General features: G+C 35.7%; 1 protein-coding gene across 4 annotated transcripts in view; it reads right to left on the reverse strand.

Moving 5' to 3' along the window:
- Positions 1 to 19,246, reverse strand: part of ppfia4 (PTPRF interacting protein alpha 4) — a 109,572-nt gene that overhangs the window by 18,359 nt on the left and 71,967 nt on the right. For 2 of the 4 annotated variants that reach the window (XR_009203065.1, XM_058374072.1), the window contains exons 4-17: positions 19,043 to 19,117; positions 15,836 to 15,910; positions 13,997 to 14,218; positions 12,971 to 13,117; positions 11,854 to 11,988; positions 9,942 to 10,025; positions 9,246 to 9,377; positions 8,441 to 8,503; positions 6,669 to 6,760; positions 5,684 to 5,816; positions 3,127 to 3,353; positions 1,747 to 1,975; positions 910 to 945; positions 582 to 712 (exon numbers count right to left, since the gene is read on the reverse strand). Coding sequence is in view for 3 of the 4 variants with exons in the window: in XM_058374072.1 (XP_058230055.1) it covers positions 582 to 712; positions 910 to 945; positions 1,747 to 1,975; positions 3,127 to 3,353; positions 5,684 to 5,816; positions 6,669 to 6,760; positions 8,441 to 8,503; positions 9,246 to 9,377; positions 9,942 to 10,025; positions 11,854 to 11,988; positions 12,971 to 13,117; positions 13,997 to 14,218; positions 15,836 to 15,910; positions 19,043 to 19,117 (1,781 nt within the window). In the remaining variant the exon portion in view is untranslated. The remainder of the gene's footprint in view (positions 1 to 581; positions 713 to 909; positions 946 to 1,746; positions 1,976 to 3,126; positions 3,354 to 5,683; positions 5,817 to 6,668; positions 6,761 to 8,440; positions 8,504 to 9,245; positions 9,378 to 9,941; positions 10,026 to 11,853; positions 11,989 to 12,970; positions 13,118 to 13,996; positions 14,219 to 15,835; positions 15,911 to 19,042; positions 19,118 to 19,246) is intronic. The other 2 variants (XM_058374073.1, XM_058374074.1) reach the window with 2 other exon arrangements.

Consider the following 19,246-nt stretch of genomic DNA (forward strand, 5'->3'; position numbering starts at 1 on the left):
ATAAACTCAATATCACTTCAGACCTACCTCAGAAGCACTGAATGAGCTTTGAACGAGTGCAGAATTAGCTGCGATTTACCTCAGAATGACCTCAGAACGATCCCAGAATTACATGACTTACCTCAGAACTACTTTAGCATTAGCTCACCATTACCTCAGATTTAAAATCCTATAATAAGAAGTTAAAGAAAGAGCGTTGATGTAGCCAGACATTATTCTATGTTTTAAAAGATATTCTAGTAGATACTGGCTATTTAGCCATTGCTAATTGTCAATTAGCTTTGGCATGCTATGTAAAATATATTTTTGTGTCACCCTCAGTACACTACTTAGATGAAAACATACCACATCTATGGTGTTTACATGTATATTTTTGTCATTTTTGTCTTCTTTACTAAAACGTTATGGCTTGTTTTGGTTTTTAATTATTATGTTTGCAAATATTTGTGTTGATTACATTATTATGTGTACTGGCAACATTTTTAATTACAAGGCAGAACAGCTTTAAAAAATGATCCAGAAGTTCTCTATTCATTTTGGATGATACTGCAGGGTGTGTGTGTGTGTGTGTGTGTGTGTACCCTCGTCCATCTTCGAGGCTTCCAGTCAGCTGAGCAAAGTTTATCTGATCAAGTTTGAGACTCCGAGGGGAGGAAGGGGGTGACATCTCACACTTTATAGTGGCCTTATCCTCACGAGCTTCCACTGGAGACTAGGACAACGAAACACACACACACACACACACACACATGATAAAACACATAATCCTTACTACTATCTGTCTACTAACATTAGTATTAACATCAACTACTTCTCATGCAATTCCGTTAGTCAAATTTATAGAAATGATTTATACATATAAGATTAAAAACAACTTTTTTTGTTTTGTTCTCTTTGAAAGAGACTTACAGTGATTTTCTTGCGGTGTTTTCGTAAATCACTAGGCTGGCAGCGTTAGAAAGAAAAGAGACAAACATGCAAACAGACGGGTTAAGCTGATTAAACACACAGTCAGATAAGGGGAAATAAATTGGATGCTGATGCCCTGCTGAGATTCTATTATGTCTGCTGGCCAAAACCAGAATACGACTGAATAATAAATGAAAAACAAATCAGTTCTCATTGTAGAGTGAGCATTTGCAAAGGTTAGTGTTTATATCACTTAGATCTAATAAATAGTATTAGGCCTTTCAGGAACACAAATGTCAGAAATCGTTTACTAAAACATGAAAAAATTCACTTGGCGAATACACAAACAAATAAGCTTCATTTGCATGAGGTCAAAATGTTTGTAACCATGAGATTATTATGTATAATAAATTATTTGGAAGGTTCACTATGGCAAAAACATGCTTTGCACCTTTCAAGAACAGTTAATGTTGATCATTAGCCCTTGTTCGGGTTCAAATATAAATACATTTTTAAGGAATAAAACCTTGTGTGCTTGGGTCAATTTGTCTAATAAATATAAACAATTGTATTATATATTTTAAATCTGTAACAAAAAAAAAGAAAAAAAAGATTCAGGTTATTATTAGCAAGAGTTCCGTCTAATTTTTCTTATTTACTTGTGCAGATCAGGAGGATCAAGAATATCATTAAAAATGAAAAATCATCAAAAATCAATATTTTGTGTCTATTTACAGTACATAAATACTATTTATAATTGTTAATAAATAAGATACAATATGCATTGGAATGCATTGGAATTATTATAGGTGCAAAAAGTGTGTTCTCATTTCTCACCAGGGTCATGACACCAAGCTCATGAGCAGTGGAGCGAGATGCCATCTTTGGAGTGGAGCGGCCACTGACGGGAGGTGAAGAGCTAGCGAGGGAGAGGGCAGTGACCGAGGTGGGGATAGTGGACCGTGGACGCAGCGTCACGTTCAGCCCGTCCATGCTACCGCTGTTCACACGGCTCTCAATCTCATCCGCCCGGAGCTCGGCTGATTCTCGCTCTACTTGGATCATCCTGTGGCAAATAACAATGAGAACAGCTTGTGTCTTCCATGTAGAGTACAGTATATACTGAAGAGATTTCATCAAAACATTACCTCAAAGCAGCTTTCATGAAATGTGTAGCTTTTGGTCCAGTAATGTGTGATTTGTGTTATATAGCCATTAAAGTGTTAACAGAATTTCCACAGGAAAAATAATTTTTAACAGATGTTCTTGGAGAATTAATCTCATATACAAGATACAGTCAGATGAATCATGCCAAATGTCTGCATGTGGGGCCTAATCTTTTCCAGATTGTTTGGTACAATCAATCTCAATTAATCATTTGCTCTGTTGTTTTGTGCCATATTTGACAGATATCCTAATGCAAATAGTTGAGTTTGCAGAAAGGAATTCCAGAAGATTGTCTGGCATGTAGTAAGATAAATACTCTCTTCATGAACAGGAAAATATTGTACATATTTTATATATTGTATACTGAACATGTGTAGCCAGTCTATAAGAAAAACCTTCAATGTAAAGGTTTATGGAATTTACTGAGACTTTACTCCTTTTAAAACTTCACAGGGAAGCCAGTGCTTTTTGCTTTTCCTCCAAAAGCACATAATGTTATTCCTCTTAAGTTCCCACATATTATTTCTGTATAAATCAGTACATTTGCCACAATATACATCAATTTAGTAACATTAGTGGCAGTTAAGCCACATGATGCTGTTTAATTTAATAACTAACTAAGTCACTAATTACTCCACAATGGCTAAAAGAACAGGGTTAAGATGTTTTATTCACATTTTCCTTACAAATATAAAACTTTAAAATGGGAAAGCATGGGTCTGGATAGTCAGTGGTACATATGGTACATAAAATTTGGTTCCAAGCAAAATACACTCAACATTCATGCAATTATCCAACGAAGCAGAAAGCGATTGAAGACAGTTCTGAGCTGACAGGAAAACTGAGGTTACTCAAATAAGCACTCTTTACAACCGTGGTGTGCAGAAAAGCAATGCAATTCATGCAACTATCCAGTCAGTCAATCATACTGCAGCAGCAAAACATCATTAAATCATGTAAATGCAGTTCAAGAGTGTTACATGTTGCTTTCTGAGGTTCTGAGGCTGCTTTCTGAGGTAAACACAGCTTTCATGCTGCTTCGAGTCTCACCTGATCTCCTCATTGATCGCATCCAACTGCTCTTGCAACATGAGGGCAAGTGTCTGAGCGTCCGAGTGGCCACTGGGAGACAACATGTCCCCTGAGCTGAACACGGTCTCACGGTCATCATCATCCAGCTCTGAGAGCTCTGTGTCACTGCCCATCAGGTGTGAGCGGCTGCCTCGAAGGCTAGAAGGCTGTAATCGTTCCCAGTCCTGCTCAACCACCGGTAGGATCTGAAACAAAGTTTAATCCAGTACAATGGATATTTCAATACATTCTCACATAATGCAAAAAACATGGGAATCTTACACATTTAGTATCCGATTTACTTAAGGATAAAATAAAGAATCTTTTTTTTTTTTTTTTACTAAAACTAAAATAAGGGATTAATTCTAAATTATCTTCTAAAATGTTTCCTCTTAAAGCTATCTAAAAATAGAACTTACATTAAGTGCAACATCCAGTGAAGCAGTAAAAGACATGGGAAAAATATAAATATTATAGCATGTTATATTATTATTTACATTATAAATATTATTAGTCCATTACCGTATGTATTTATGCAGTAGAGCTAGCAAGATAAATCTCCTATAATTTCAAGGTGTTCCCTTGATGCTAAAGTTATATAACTTAAAAGATGAAAAAGCAATTTGGAGTAAGGGCTGCATATTATATTTCAACAGCAGTGTACGGATATGTAATACCATTATTCAGGTAAAGCTAAAAGCATTAGGCTACAGTCATTTCATACTATTACCTCTGAGCAACAGTTTGCTATGTATAAAAGAAAATGCAATTGAGGTAGTGGATTAATTCTAAAAGCAACAACACTGAAAAATATCAGCATACATATAGAATTATTTTAATTTAACAGCAGATCCAGTCATGATTATAAATTAAAAACCCTCCTTTAATTTTCAATTCTGTATTTATTTATCAGGGTCAATAAATAAATAAATAAATAAATATATATATATATATATATATATATATATATATATATATATATATATATATATATATATATATATATATATATGATATATTTAATATAATATATTTATATTTAGTAATTTATTAACCAAAATTCAGAAACCTGGAGGAAAAAATAATTACATTATAATGCACAAACATGTAGAACCACCTTTAGCATCAATAACTTGACTGTCAGGAGTTTATCAGCGTCTCACCATAATTTTAGAGACATTTTGACCCACTCTTCTTTCTTCTTCCCCATTGCTACAGTTCACTGATGTTCACTGAGGGCATTCATTTATACACAGCTCTCTTAAGATCCTGTCAAAGCATCTCTCTGAGCATGAAACAGTCTGACCTTGGACTGAATTTGCAGCGACGCCCACTCCTGGGATGACTGGCAACTATTTGGAAAGCTCTCCAATCTGGTTTCAAGGTAAACAATCCATCTCACTGGTGAATTTCAAATTGTTTGGAGACGGCCTTATAACCCTTCTCAGATTGATGAGCAACAACAATCGCTTCTCTGAGGGCACGACTGAGGTCCTTTCTTCTTGGCATAATGTAGACACACACCCGACTGTTCCAGAACACCAAACTGCTAGTAGAAGTAGTCACACTTCTTGATTCCATTAGTAACATCTGGCTGCTACAATAATTAATCTCTTAATGATGTGGAAGTAGGAAGGGCATTCTAACTTTTCTCACTTTGTTTCTTTTGAGAAAAGAATGACTACATATTGAAATCTATTGTGGTTTGTTTTTTATTCACTTAAGGTTACTTAAGGTCATTTGTTGCTTAATCAAAGTTGGTGGTGACCATACAAGTGTTATTTAGGCCCTGATAAATAAAAACAGAGACTTAAGGGCAGGTGTACTTATTTTCTCATGACTAATGACTGTATATTGGATTGAGGCCCTGATTGCATCTTTCAAAGCACAATATGACTGCACAATATCAAGCCCAATATCATATACAGCAAATGTGCTCTTAAAAATAGCAAAACAGTGATTGTGTCTTTAAATGAGTATATCTAGAGTGTATTTATTAAATTTGAGGGGGAAAAAAATAATACCATTTAGCAAGATCATGCTACTGTATCTCAGAATGATCGAGAATCAGTTACTTAAAGTGATGACACTGTGATCATAGCAAATGTTGGGCATTGGTGTACGTTTGCACCTCTAATTCTAACAGCATTTAAAAGGAGTCTCTTGAAGATCTGAAATCTCAAGGGCTAGCGAGAACAAATAGCATATGCAAAGACCTAATTTACATAATGCCTTCTTCTCTGAGTTTGCACAAGGTGTAATTCAAGCAATTATTCTTTATAAATAACACACAACACAGTCAATTTATGCACATGCAAATTAGTGCATGTTAATTGGGAATCTTAGTATCAGGGCCTCAAGTGTGCAAATGCATCATGAATTACAAGTTTATATCGCAAGAAATCATGAGAGTTATGCATTATATTTCAATGATATTCATCTTATGTTGTATTCTTCTTTTATATTCCTATTTCATTACTTATCTATCTAGAACTTATCTTGACTTTGCACTGAAGTAAACGCATGGATGTATGACCTTTGTGGGCTCGTCCCTGAGTGCTACCATTCTTCCTTTTTGAGCTCGCCGAATGACTCCTGTAGAGGCAAAGTGCTCCCCCTGTCCCTCCACCACAGAAAAACGCAGGTCTGTGGCACTGCCTAAATGAGACCTGGAAAAAGACACATAAATAAGAGAGAAAATACGCATAAACAGACACAATAAGAAAATTAGGTTTACAAAAGTCTGCTTAAACATTTCAACATCAAATATTAACATGTTCACAGATCCAGAATTAACAAATCCAGATATTCACAGATCCAGAGTTAACAAATCCAGATATTCACAGATCCAGAGTTAACAAATCCAGATATTCACAGATCCAGAGTTAACAAATCCAGATATCAAAGATCCATAGTTAACAAATCCAGATATTCACGGATCCAGAGTTAACAAATCCAGATATCAAAGATCCATAGTTAACAAATCCAGATATCAAAGATCCATAGTTAACAAATCCAGATATCAAAGATCCAGAGTTAACAAATCCAGATATCAAAGATCCAGAGTTAACAAATCCAGATATCAAAGATCCATAGTTAACAAATCCAGATATCAAAGATCCATAGTTAACAAATCCAGATATCAAAGATCCATAGTTAACAAATCCAGATATCAAAGATCCATAGTTAACAAATCCAGATATTCACAGATCCAGAGTTAACAAATCAAGATATTCACAGATCCAGAGTTAACAAATCCAGATATTCACAGATCCAGAGTTAACAAATCCAGATATTCACAGATCCAGAGTTAAAATATCCACATATTCACAGATCCAGAGTTAACAAACTAAAGATTGAAATTAGCACCCAGAGTATTGAATTATCACCAATACTTTGCTTAAGCTTGGATAAACACCAATGGCCACAAAAAAATCACTTATTTAAAATAGCAATTAACTTTACTAACGCTCAGTGAAATAACCCTAATATATGTTAGTGTTATATATAGTACACATTACCGAGGGTGCGTTCCATCTCCGAATGCTCCGCTCCTTCTCTTTAGATGATCTAACTCTGAGCGAAGCTTCTCAATTTCTCCTATCAGTCTCTCCTGCAAAGTAAGTGTTATCTTTAAACTTCAAATCAAATTCTAATTGGCTAATGGTAGATGGAGAAAAAAAATCTGATACAGCACATAAAAAATTTGATGTTTGACTGTGTGCAACATTCCACTTGTCTGTGTTCAGTACATAAAATTCCACCATGTAGTTACTATATCATATTAATGTGCAATAAGGTCTTAGTTCTTTAGCACTTTTATTGTACTTTTTGTATACATTTTGTGTATATATGGAATATTGAATTTATATTTATTTCTCTTGTGTAATCTGAAGCAGTCTCTGGCAAAAGAATTTCCTTGGGATTAATAAATCTCATTTTATCTTATCTTATCTTATCTTATCTTATCTTATCTTATCTTATCTTATCTTATCTTATCTTATCTTATCTTATCTTATAGTAGTGTTTGCAACATCATCAGCAGACATGGCAAAGGATATTTTTTTAAGAATATAAATTTTGACATAAACTGGAAGCTCATCAGATGCAAACGAAAGGAAGAGGGGATGCTAATTATACCAGGAGCATCTTTAACAGATATGTACAGATCACTATGAGCTAGCAAGCCAAACAAGCCAGCATGCTATAAAGTGAGCATAGCATATCCAGGATAAATTTCCACTAGCGGAGCAAAACAAACAAATATTTGGCCATATTGTATTCAAAATGTCACTTAGATAACCTTTACACTTGGTATTAAAATGCACCCAAATGTTAACATGTTTGTGTTTTGTGATCGGAATGCTATCGTGTCCTGATTCCAAGGTAGTTGAGGACGCATTGCGATCGGATCTTAGTTTAATGTAAACGCAGTCCAGCCGCCATGTTTGCATTCACAGGTCACACAAAACCCTGGCCATTATCATGATTCCCCCTCCTCGCTCCCGAACTGTCAGAAAGATGAAGGAGACCTGGCGATGGAGCTCGTGATGCGAGCATTCAAGCTAAGCTTTCTTAAGTTTGTAGCAAACTAATACAGGGCCAGATCAACTCTTTTCTCCACAGGAATTGCTGCATGTGGCTGTGTGGTTTTGCGATACAATCAAGGGCAGAGTAGATCGCATATATAATGAAAAGTTTGCTTTCGCACCCGTAAGTTGCAGAACTCTGTAAAGTATGTGCATCTTTCACACCACAGCTGCCCACGATCCCCGACCCATTGGCTATCCACCTTAGTAATATCTGAAACCTCCTCATCCTTCTCATTTTATGAGATTTGTAAAATCTTCAGAGACTAAAAATGGTTTTTAAAAGAAAACCCACCACTTCAGGTCGACTTTGCAGAGCCATTTTTCTTCTGCAAACTTATTTAAATGATGATTTAATAAAGAGAGATCCGATCAGATATCCAGATACAGAAGCCACATGAAGTGTAAACAGGCCGTTTTCTGATTGGCTGATGATCCGATCTGCTTGATTGAATTATGGTGATTGCATTTTAAAGCCAAGTTTTAAACACAGTCTTACTCAATAGTAATTTCTTGTTAATAGAGCTGTTGTGTAAAAGTAATATCGCCCTCGCAGTCGTGATAATCATACTGAATATCAACACGGCTGTGATTAGCTTTGCAACTCGCCCTGTGGGCTCATGATGGTGCGATTTTGTTTATTCAGAATTGATTTTATACACATGGCTATTCAAATACAGAATAATTATTTGTGTTAACGGTACCTTGGTGTGATGGAACTCTTCCAACTGCTTCTGTGAATTCTCTAGATCCTGAATGAGTGCATTCTAGAAATAAACATGAAATAAAAAGTGAAAACAGATGGTAAGTGGGTTATCATTTTTAATATAGTCAACAGTATCAAAGCTGTATTTTTATTTTAAAAAAAAAATTAAAGTAAAGCTGTATTACTTCACACACTTATCACTCACTTTAATACACCCTGCTTCTTTACGTTCTATTTACAGAGCTAGTAAAGAATATAGAGCTATGATTCAAAAAATTTTGTCGATTTTGTCATAATACTACAGAGAATAAAGAGATTATAATGACAAGCAGGGTAAAAAAAAACTTTAAATACTTGTATAGGAATTTGCTGTACTTGAGTATAATTGAAATGAAATACCAGTACTCTCGCTTTAGACCTTTAAAATACAAATCTCATGGGCGTCGAAGTAAGAATTATGACAATTTGTATTTTGTGATCTTCTCATGCTACAGTTAGTTGTGTATATCTGTGTATGACGATGGATAAATCTCCAGATTGCAATGTTAAAGCCTTAGCACTACCTCAGTAAAATAACTCAGTTTGTTGAAGTAAGCAAAGATTCGTAAAAATTGAGGTTTCAGTCTGCCCGCCTAGAAGGTATAAACTGTTTATTTAGAAAATAAGACTTTTACATCTGAGTAATTCATTAGCAAACAATGTATATAGCATTAGCCAAGCATTTTTGTTTTCAGGCAAAAAAGGCTGGTTGCTTAAAAACAAAAATCGGATTCTAATCTGTGTGTGTGTGTGTGTGTGTGTACTTTATCCTCCAGGGCGGCCATTCGTTCCTTCAAGTGGAGCTGCAGGCGCTCATTAGATTCAGTGAGCAGGCGGTCCACTGTATCCGACAGACGCCTGTTGTGTTCCTCGTTCATTTTCTCCCTTTGACGAGCCTAACAGAAAAAAAAGTGAGGGAATGCAACAAGGGGTCATGAGAAGATAAGTATATAATGCTATAAAGATGTATAATGCAACCAGTAGATGGCAGGCCTTTTCATTCAAGCATGTACATAGGTGGGGGTACAAGCATGAACATTCCACTTCCACCAGTTTGGGTAAATGTAAATGGACAAAAGAAGATCCTCAGATACCAGTAAAACCAGTAATCAGAACTGCTTTGTCCTGGTATAAGAAACCTGTAATATCTCACAGGAAGTCTGGGAACCTGAGAAGCCAGCTTGTTAAACTTGAGATAAATATTCAACTGAAAAGCATTTTAAGGAGTGTAAAAAAAACTCTGGTGCTTCCTACGTTTTTGCTGTTTTTCTGTAGTTGCCATAGCAATAACCTGCATGAATATCCACTTAGCAAACTGGTAGACTGACAACATTACCAGTTCTCAGTAATCTCAGATTTCTAAAGCCTTTATATTTGTGCTTAAACATCCATTTCTCAAGCGTTTATACACACAAATACACATCTTCATCAACAAACCTACATGACGACACGCTACTCACTCGGCTCAGTTCCTGGTTCTTCTCCTCCAGCTGTGACTCTAACTGCCGAAGACGTTCTTCAATGTTTCCATGTCGTTCCTCTGCCTGCAAAAGTGAATGTCAATAGTAAAGAAAAAGCGTGTTGCGTTTTCATATCACAAAACCTGCCTGATGTTTGATTTCTGATTGTTTGTTAATGTAGAAAGCTCACAATTAAAGAGTGGTATATATAGCCATGTGCATAACGTGCATACTGTCCTCTAGCTAGCACTCGTACATTGTAAAGCCATAATAGCAATGGAAATGAAACAAAACTACTAGCGAGGTTAACATTCTTCTTAAATGTGTCGTTAAATTACAAGTAAAAAAATTTTATACAACTAACTTGTCACTATTACATTTCACTTTAAATCAAATTTAAGCATACTGAGAAATATCAGCAGTGTACTACACTCTAAACAGAAACAAAATTACAGCATCGTCTTCAGCTAGGTTAATGTGAAATTTGGGCAGAACAAGGAAACCACTGGGCACGATGATAATAACATGCTGCATGTTGCAACATTGCACCTGGATCATGTCAATGTAATCACCTGGTAAAACTGCTTTGAGGTCAGAAGCACAAAAGCAGACAGTGGACTCCATTTCACTGGTTTGCAAAAATCTCTTCTGAATTACAAAATCAAAAGGCAATGCAAAAGCAGTGATGTCAAATGTGTGGTATGGTTCCTTACAAAAAAGAAATGGAGCACAGAGAGAAAATGCGACCTTCCTGTTCTCATCATATTTTTTCACTTTGATTTGTTTAGGGCATTTACTCCAGAAGTTCCTCCAGGATTACTGAATCAATACAAAGAGACTGGACAATATCGGGCTGCATGATTACTAATTTTCACTAGTCAAATAATTTAAAAAAAGTAATGAACTAGTAATTATTTCCATTATTAAAGCAACCACTGTTTCAGAATATTTCTATTCTTGTGTGCAGCCTAGAAAGCTTTAAACTAGACTTGAACTAACAGCCAGACAAATTCAGTTTCAGTACAGTAAATGCATTTGTAATTTACTGTCTGAATGCGAATCAGTGGAATAAATGTACAAAATAATGAATCTGTTTCATATTACACTAATGCACGTGTTCCTAGAATAGCATAAATTCATAAATAAATTGTGGACAATATTTAAACTAACAGGGAGTTTTTTTTCTTTTCAAGTCCAACTCAGGGCTCATTAGCATCCAGAAATGTGCCCAGATTGCCTGTTTTGTGCTGCTATATGTCGTTGATTTGCCTCTAGCCTAGTTGAGAGAGGTTAAAAAGTGCTCAGAAGGCATTCTTTCATACCCTGCTGGTCACTATAAAGTTTGCTATACGCCACAGTGAACTATATTTATGACGGTTTTCACACATCAGCTAAAACTCATGCATAGTTTACTTTACCTTCTGAACAAGTGCACAGGAATTGTGCCGTTCCAGCGCAACTGAACTCATACCACCTTCTACAAATAGTCTCGGGTTCTGTATCTACCTACTTTCATGCAAACCGTGTTCTGTTTCAGAGTGAACTGCCAGTGTGAAAGCCTCCTCAATTTTATTCAGCTTTAAAGAACAGCAAAAATAACCTCAGGAGCAATTCCTTCAGGAGTGGGATAAAAAAAACATATAGTCTCACACATACCTCTCTCCTGAATGCAAAGTGATATCAGAATTTTAATGGACCATTAAAACAAAAGGAAAAAAAACAAGACTTTCCTAGTGTCTGTGTCTGTCTTTTCCACTGCCTTAACGGCTAACCACAACGACCACAACTAGTAATTATATTAGGAAAAGAGTCGACTAGTCTGTGCAACACATTCTCAACAGTGCTGGGATTTAGCAAAGATGAAACAGGATTGAACCTGTGTGTGTGTGTGTGTGTGTGTGTGTGTGTATGCCTTGGTAAGAGCAGCTACTCTCTGAGCCAGTTCAGCCTCCACCTCTGGCAGTGTTTCAGCCTTCCTCATGGTCTGCTGTAGTCTCTGTTCAGCCAACTCCAATAGCTCCTGCAAATGACGCACCTTCTCCTCGCTCTGAAAAACACACCGATTTAGACTTGGATTATGAAGCTTGGATTCTCCCCAATAAAGCACATATGGAGAGTGCACACTTTCACCCTGTATCTACACACATTGCAGAAAACTTCACCATAAGAAATTAATTAAGTGTAAACTAGAAATAAACACAGAACAGGTGAACACAACCAGGCAACAAACCAATAAGGGTGGAGATAGTACACCAGCATAAAAGCAAAAGAAAGATGAGCACATGAGGTTCATTTCCATGGGAACTGTCATGCTAAAGGACAAACTGTGACAATCAGCCAAATATTTATCGTTGTAAGTTCTAATTTGTCATGTTTAACATCGCATTAATTCCAAATAAAATGTGTTTATTTATATAAACTCTTCACTCAATATTTTTAACATGGAAGTATAAAATCAACAATTGTCAATTGTAATTGAATATACGTATGTATACATATAAAAAGCTTTGCTGTGATTGGAAAGGAAAGTGTTACCTAGTACCTGGACTTTCTGGACTCTTCTTCCCTGGACTTCCTCACACATGACATTCTACCTCAGCTGATTGTCGCACACACAATAACTGCACTACTCTGCACAGGTCACACTGTGACACTTTTTATACTGCACCGTCACTTTATGTCACTTCACTATATATATATATATATATATATATATATATATATATATATATATATATATATATATATATATATATATATATATATATATATATATATATAGAGTATATTTGTATATGCATATCCGATATCTTACTGTATTTTCCTAATCTATCATATTTTTAATATTTCTACTATGGTTTTTCCCCCTATTTTTCTCTATATATTTTATCTATATCCTTATATTTTCATGTCTACACACTTTAAATTTACTCTATTCTTCTTTAATCTAAACAAAGGACAGTCGTAAAAAAGCATTTCACTACATGTCGTACTGTGTAATTGCTGTATGATAATTTATTGAACTCGACCTGTCGATAGAGCGAGTCCTTGGTGGCCAGCTCATTCTCCAGTTTGTCATTCAGGTCATGGATGGAGGTTGTTTCACGTTGTGCAGCCAGGTAGCGCTTCTCCAGCGTTGTGATCCGCTCCTCCATGTCCTCCTTCTGTGCCATCGCCTGTTGAACAGGCATATAGTAAGAGAAAAAACACGCTCCAGGAATAGAGTACTTTATATATGTGTAGAGGACAGAATCCTATTTAATGCTGAAATACTCTGTACTTTTTTATGAGAGTTTGTAATGGTTTAGAGAAAAACCATTTGAGAAAACATTGAGAAGCTCGTTTGTGCTAAAGCGCTGTTAAATTCTCCAGTCTGGTCAGGTGCTCTACTGCATTATTGTTTCTATAGTAGCTTACATAGGGACTTAACAGATGTTCCTCCTCATCAGTTAGGTAATTGTGTAATGCAATTACGTAAGAAAAAAATGTATATGACATGCTATAGTGAAATTTCCTGTGAGGATACAAACTATGACATGTGCATGAATGTTCATGAATAATAAAAAAAAAAAGAAGATCATCTTCGGCAAATAGCTGTGTACTTCAGGATGTAGTGTTATTGGAAAACTGTGGCATTGTATCAGTAACTCTACTTTGCATTAGACCACATTAGATGTCCTATAAAGATATTAAAGCTGAACAAGGTGAAATGACATGATTCCTGCAGTCTCAGGATGTCTTGCGCTTCCAGATTTTACTATATTTATATTTTCACTATATTCTGAGTGTTTTACTTTTTAATTCAGCTAGAACTATGAATACATAGTTAACACAGTGTCCTAAGAATAGTGTGTTGAAAATGATTTATGGTGCATTGTTTTACCTTTAATTAGTTTTTAGGAAAAGTACACAAGGTACACTACATGTCCATTAAAGATCCAAAAGCTGTACATCACCACAACTTCACAAATAGCAACAACGTACCTTTGGTAACTATTACAGCTAAAGTGGGATGTTTTACCGCATGGGTGTGTTTGTATGTGGCTCACACTAACCTCACGGATGTCTCGCTGGTGTTTGGCGCTGAACTCCTCGCTCTTCAGCAGCTCCTTGCGCACATTGGCGAGTTCGCTCTCTAGCTCAGCCACGCGGGTATTCAACGTGTTAGAGCGCTCGCGACTCGCCGACAGATCTTTATTAGCTTTGTCTAGCAGCTCCTGCAGCTCCATAGCACGAGTCGAATCATCGTGGACATCTATGGAGCCATTCGGCAGCCGCTGTATTGAACGAAAACAAGAGTAGGGACATAAAAGTCACTGCATTGCAATACTGCTGTCCTTGTGGATTTTCTTTAACACTGAGATGTGAGGGATCTACACTAAAGAAGTGGACAGCTGTAGCTCAAAGCCAGGATGGTGTTGGGGGAACAGTTTCAAGTCAAATCATTTCTGTTTTTAAAGCATGGGATATTAACTACCTTAATTTATTTGGTATTTGTGATCATTATTGTTGTATTATTTATTGATGGAGCATGTATACTACATTATACTACATAATTACATTGCATGCCACAACAACAACAACAACAACAACAACAACAACACTTCTGTGTAAAAAAGCACCTGTCTAGCCTCCATTTTTCTCATTGATCCTTGATTCCTCTGAATGCATTTTAAGAGTTTGTGCTTCCTTATAGTTACTGGATAGATTTTTGATTGATTTTCTAGGTCACATGCTGAAGGACATACAGTAGGACCGAAAAATCAAGAAGGCATCAGTTACAGGTTTAGGATACACAGACCAAGTTAAAAAATCTTGACCAAGGTAAAATAACATGTTCAAACCATCTTAATATGGCCTCCCTAACTTTGTCCCCTCAACGTCCAACATGAGCTGTCCCTCTGATGTACTCGTTCCTAATCCTAAGAGAACCTCAACATCTTCAGCTCTGCTACCTCCAGCTCTGACTCCTGTCTCTTCCTCAGTGACACTGCCTCTAAACCATACAGCATGGCCGGTCTCACCACTGTCTTGTACACCTTCCCCTTGATTCTCGCTAATATTTTTCTACCACAAGATAGATAAATAAATAAATAAATAAATAAAATTTAAACAATAATTTAAAAAATAATAATTTTAATTATAAAAATAAGGAATATTATTTATTTATTAATTTATTTATTTGTTTATTTTTTAATTCCGTTTGCAGTGGTTGCTTCCTGTGAGACTTTTCCGATTACCTTTTCTGTTCGTCTAAATGGCACAAATTTATTTTCTGCCTCCTTTTCGCTTATATCCATTTTATCCAATTAAATCTTTTTTCCCCCTCTGAAATCTGAATCCTTTTCAAAAGATGTGAGCTAATCCAGAAGGAGAATTTGTGTGCAGTGTTTCAGGTCATATGTGAAGGAGAATAAAAACCGCAAGGCATGTAATTCCCTCTCTCTTTTAGCAGAAAGATGTTTACCTGCCTAGACACTTGATTCAGCAGTATGATTTTAATAATCTTGACTTACATGTGTGCGTGTGTGTGTGTGTGTGTGTACAGTTTCAAGAGGAATTCCATGTGTGTAGGTGGGATGTTAGGTCTAAAGCTGAATTAATTGTTGGAGGTTAATTAAAGAAACCTTCAGAGGGAACACTAGATGTTAACTGATTATACCTCATCATTGTCCACGTCTTCTGTTTTATTTAGAAATGCTAATAATTAAATCTCACTGAGTTGTTCATACAGGATACAGAGTGGTACAAACTCTACTGCAGTGTAGAACACAGAGTTTCCTAAAAAAAAAAAAAAGAAGGCTGTTTCGTAGAAAAGTTGCTAAAATGCCAATTTGAATGAATATTTGTGTGGATTTTGGACGTGGAATTAATACTGAATGATATTTAACAACCTTCCAGGCTGGTTTAGAGCTGTCCATTTTGTTCCCATCTGTCTTCCCATCTCTTCCTTGTCGCACCATGGAAAGCTGTGGATACAAAGTTCATATGAATAAAATATGTTTTATTGGAAAAAAAATAAAGCCTGTATTAGAGCAAAGGAAATTGAGCAGAGGGAAGGAATTCACTGAAACTGACAAAGAGCCATTAGTGAACATTTAACCCTCTACATGCTGATAAAAAATACTGTTAGATTAAGACTAGCAAATGAATTATGGCTAAAGTAATCGTCTAATGTGGTTTGCTGATTATTTGCCTAATGCAAGTGCTTTTGAATGGGGGTAACTAATGAATTACCTAATGTGTGTGTGTGTGTGTGTGTGTGTAAAAATATCCACTTGTCTGTTTCTCAGTGGTACCTGAACACAGCCAGGCTGAGCACCAACATCAAGTCTGAGCACTTAAAGCTTATTAAAAATCAACATGTATTCAGTGTGGGGTAATGAAGTGTGGGGCTAATTTTAATGACTACATACAAAGAGAGAGACAGAGAGAGGGGGGGGGGCAGAAAGCAAGGGCAAGGATGAGGAAAAAAAAGACATATGAATAGTGAAGTATGAAAAAAAAATTGAAAGAAAGTAAATGGGATGACAAGTAAAGAGAGAGTAAGAGTGCATGCATGAGAAGACCAGAGAAGGAGAGAAAGGTTTAGAGAGGATAAAAGGATGATGAAGGATGGATGACAAACACAGAGAGTGAAAGAAAGCGCATAAGAAATGGATTAAGATGAGAAAGAAGAAGGAGACGGGATAAGAGGGCAGGAAATGAATGACAGAAAAATAGGTATAGGAGGGGGAGAGGAATACCGTAGGTGAGGACGAGAGAGAAGAGAACTTGGAAGCATAGAAGAAAATGTTAGTAGAAAAGAGATAGAGAGAGCAAACAGAAAGCAAACATGATGAAAGCAGGAAAGGAACAGAAATGAATGACAGAAACAGAGAGATAAATAAAAAAACAGTGAAGGGAAATGCAGAAAGAAAGAGAGTGAGGGAGAGCATGGATGGGCTCGAGGAAAGAAAACATGCAGGAGTTCATATATTAGGTAATTATTATTTTTTTTCCTTTATGAAATTACAGCCCAAGATTAATAAAGTTATTAGACTTAGTCTAATGAGAATAGTGAGAAGTCTTTTATGATAATGAGAACTTTTTAATGTTTAATGATATGAAATGTTGGACAGATATGTAACAGAGCAATTATTCTGTAACTATAACTGTTTTTCATAATTTACTTTAAACAATATAAAAAACATGTACATGATATACTAATTCATGACTGATTCATATACTGATTCATGATTGATTCACATACTGATTCACACATCGATTTTTATACTGAATTATGACTGATTCACATACTGATTCACATACTGATTCATATACTGAATAATGACTGATTCACATACTGATTCATGATTGATTCACATATTGATTCATATATTTAATAATGTCTGATTCACATACTGATTCATTATTGATTCACATACTGATTCATGATTGATTCATATACTGAATAATGACTGATTCACACATTGATTTTTATACTGAATTATGACGGATTCACATACTGATTCATGATTGATTCATAAACTGATTCATGATTGATCCACATACTGATTCACGACTGATTCATGAGACGGACTTTACAACTCAATAATGCCTGTGAAATAAATCTGTACTGAGAGGATTAATGGAATTTATTTTGCAATTAAAAGTGTGCCTGCAGCTTTGTGGCCCAGAAGCCTGGAGCATCAGGAACAGTGTGAGCAATCTGATGATGAAATGTTTTATCAAACTCAATCCTGTTATAGGTGAAAAAAAAGGAAGTCCAGACGTTCTGCAAAAACAGAAGCCATTTTATAGATTTCCTGAAAAGTAGAACAAGCCTCAAAATAGCTGGTTCAACAATAACCTTTATAAACTCACTTTTAATTTGAACCTGAGTGTTAAAGTCTCACATACACACACACACACACACCTTCTACCTGCTAATTATATCAGAAAGAAATCAATTTAAGAGAAAGTCAAGGTCAAACGTAAATAGTGAAAAGACAAGGGAAAAGGTAATCTGAGCTCATTATTGGAAGCGAAGGCCACACTTTTACACACACACACACACACACACACACACACACACACACACACACACACAGTGTATGCTTAATGACTCAGCTGAATTGCAGGATTTGACCCAGATACTCGCATGGATAAGCAAGCAATGTCAAAAAAGCTTGTATTAGTTTTCTTAAATTAAGTAATTTTGCTGTCTACATGTTTGCGCTTCTAAAGAGTATTTCAGAGATTTAAAAAACACAATCAACAACAGATTAAACAGTCAATCTGTTGACAATGTAATAAAATAATAATAATAATAATAATAATAATAATAATAATAATAATAAATGTAGTTATTACATAAATTTATATATAAAATCTAGATATTAAATATAAAGTTTGCCTTACTAGAGAAAAAAAAAAAAATTTCATCAAAAAGCATCAGAAATTTATTTTCTATATTTTCCTTTTTGCATTGCTGGCCTGACTTTGCTGGGGGAAAAAAAAATCAAAACAAAATAAAAGTTGCATGCCGTTAACTAAAATCACAGAGTTTCTCTCCGTCTCTTTGTGCTAAGTCAATGGCACAGAAATAAAACCATACATCAGATAAAACTACAAGACAGCACTTCTTTAATGTGCCATTGTTTCACATCAAATATTGATTTTTTTTTTGTTTGTTTATAATCAACATGCAAGATGCTAAAAAGTGAGCCGTGTGCCAGACTAAGCTAAAGGATAGAGCTGAAGCTCTGGAGAATATTTATCTGGATATTTGGCAAATAAAAAAGAGACAATGGATACTGGAGGCTATACACAAACTCGTTATTTTGCAGAGAGTAAACTTGTTATTTATATCATCAGCTAATCATTAGTTGATTAATCAATTAGTCAATAATCAGATGATTTCCAAGGTCAGAAAACCTTTTTCCATCTTCAAATTTCTGACTGATACACGAGGATTACAAAAAGGGTTTATCCCTAAATAGCACTTAGCTAAAGCCAAATATGTTCTTGTGACAATTGGCTTATTGCTGCCATCACACCTGGTGTCATTACAAAACGCATTTCTCTGTAAGATTTAACACGAGTATGAACACATGTACCTCCTGATTGGCGGCTGTCAGCTGACCCTCTAGTGTTGTCACTCTCTCCAGAGCCACACGCAGGCGTTCTCGCACCTACGACAAGACAAGTCCATATCACACACTGACAAACGTATTTTAACTCCCACTCATGTTCAACATCAGCGGCATTGATATGATAGGAGTGAAAAAGTGTTTTAAGGAAAATGATCTCTCCACCAAAAC

Source organism: Hemibagrus wyckioides, linkage group LG21, assembly GCF_019097595.1.
Source record: "Hemibagrus wyckioides isolate EC202008001 linkage group LG21, SWU_Hwy_1.0, whole genome shotgun sequence".
Taxonomy (NCBI): Eukaryota; Metazoa; Chordata; class Actinopteri; order Siluriformes; family Bagridae; genus Hemibagrus; species Hemibagrus wyckioides.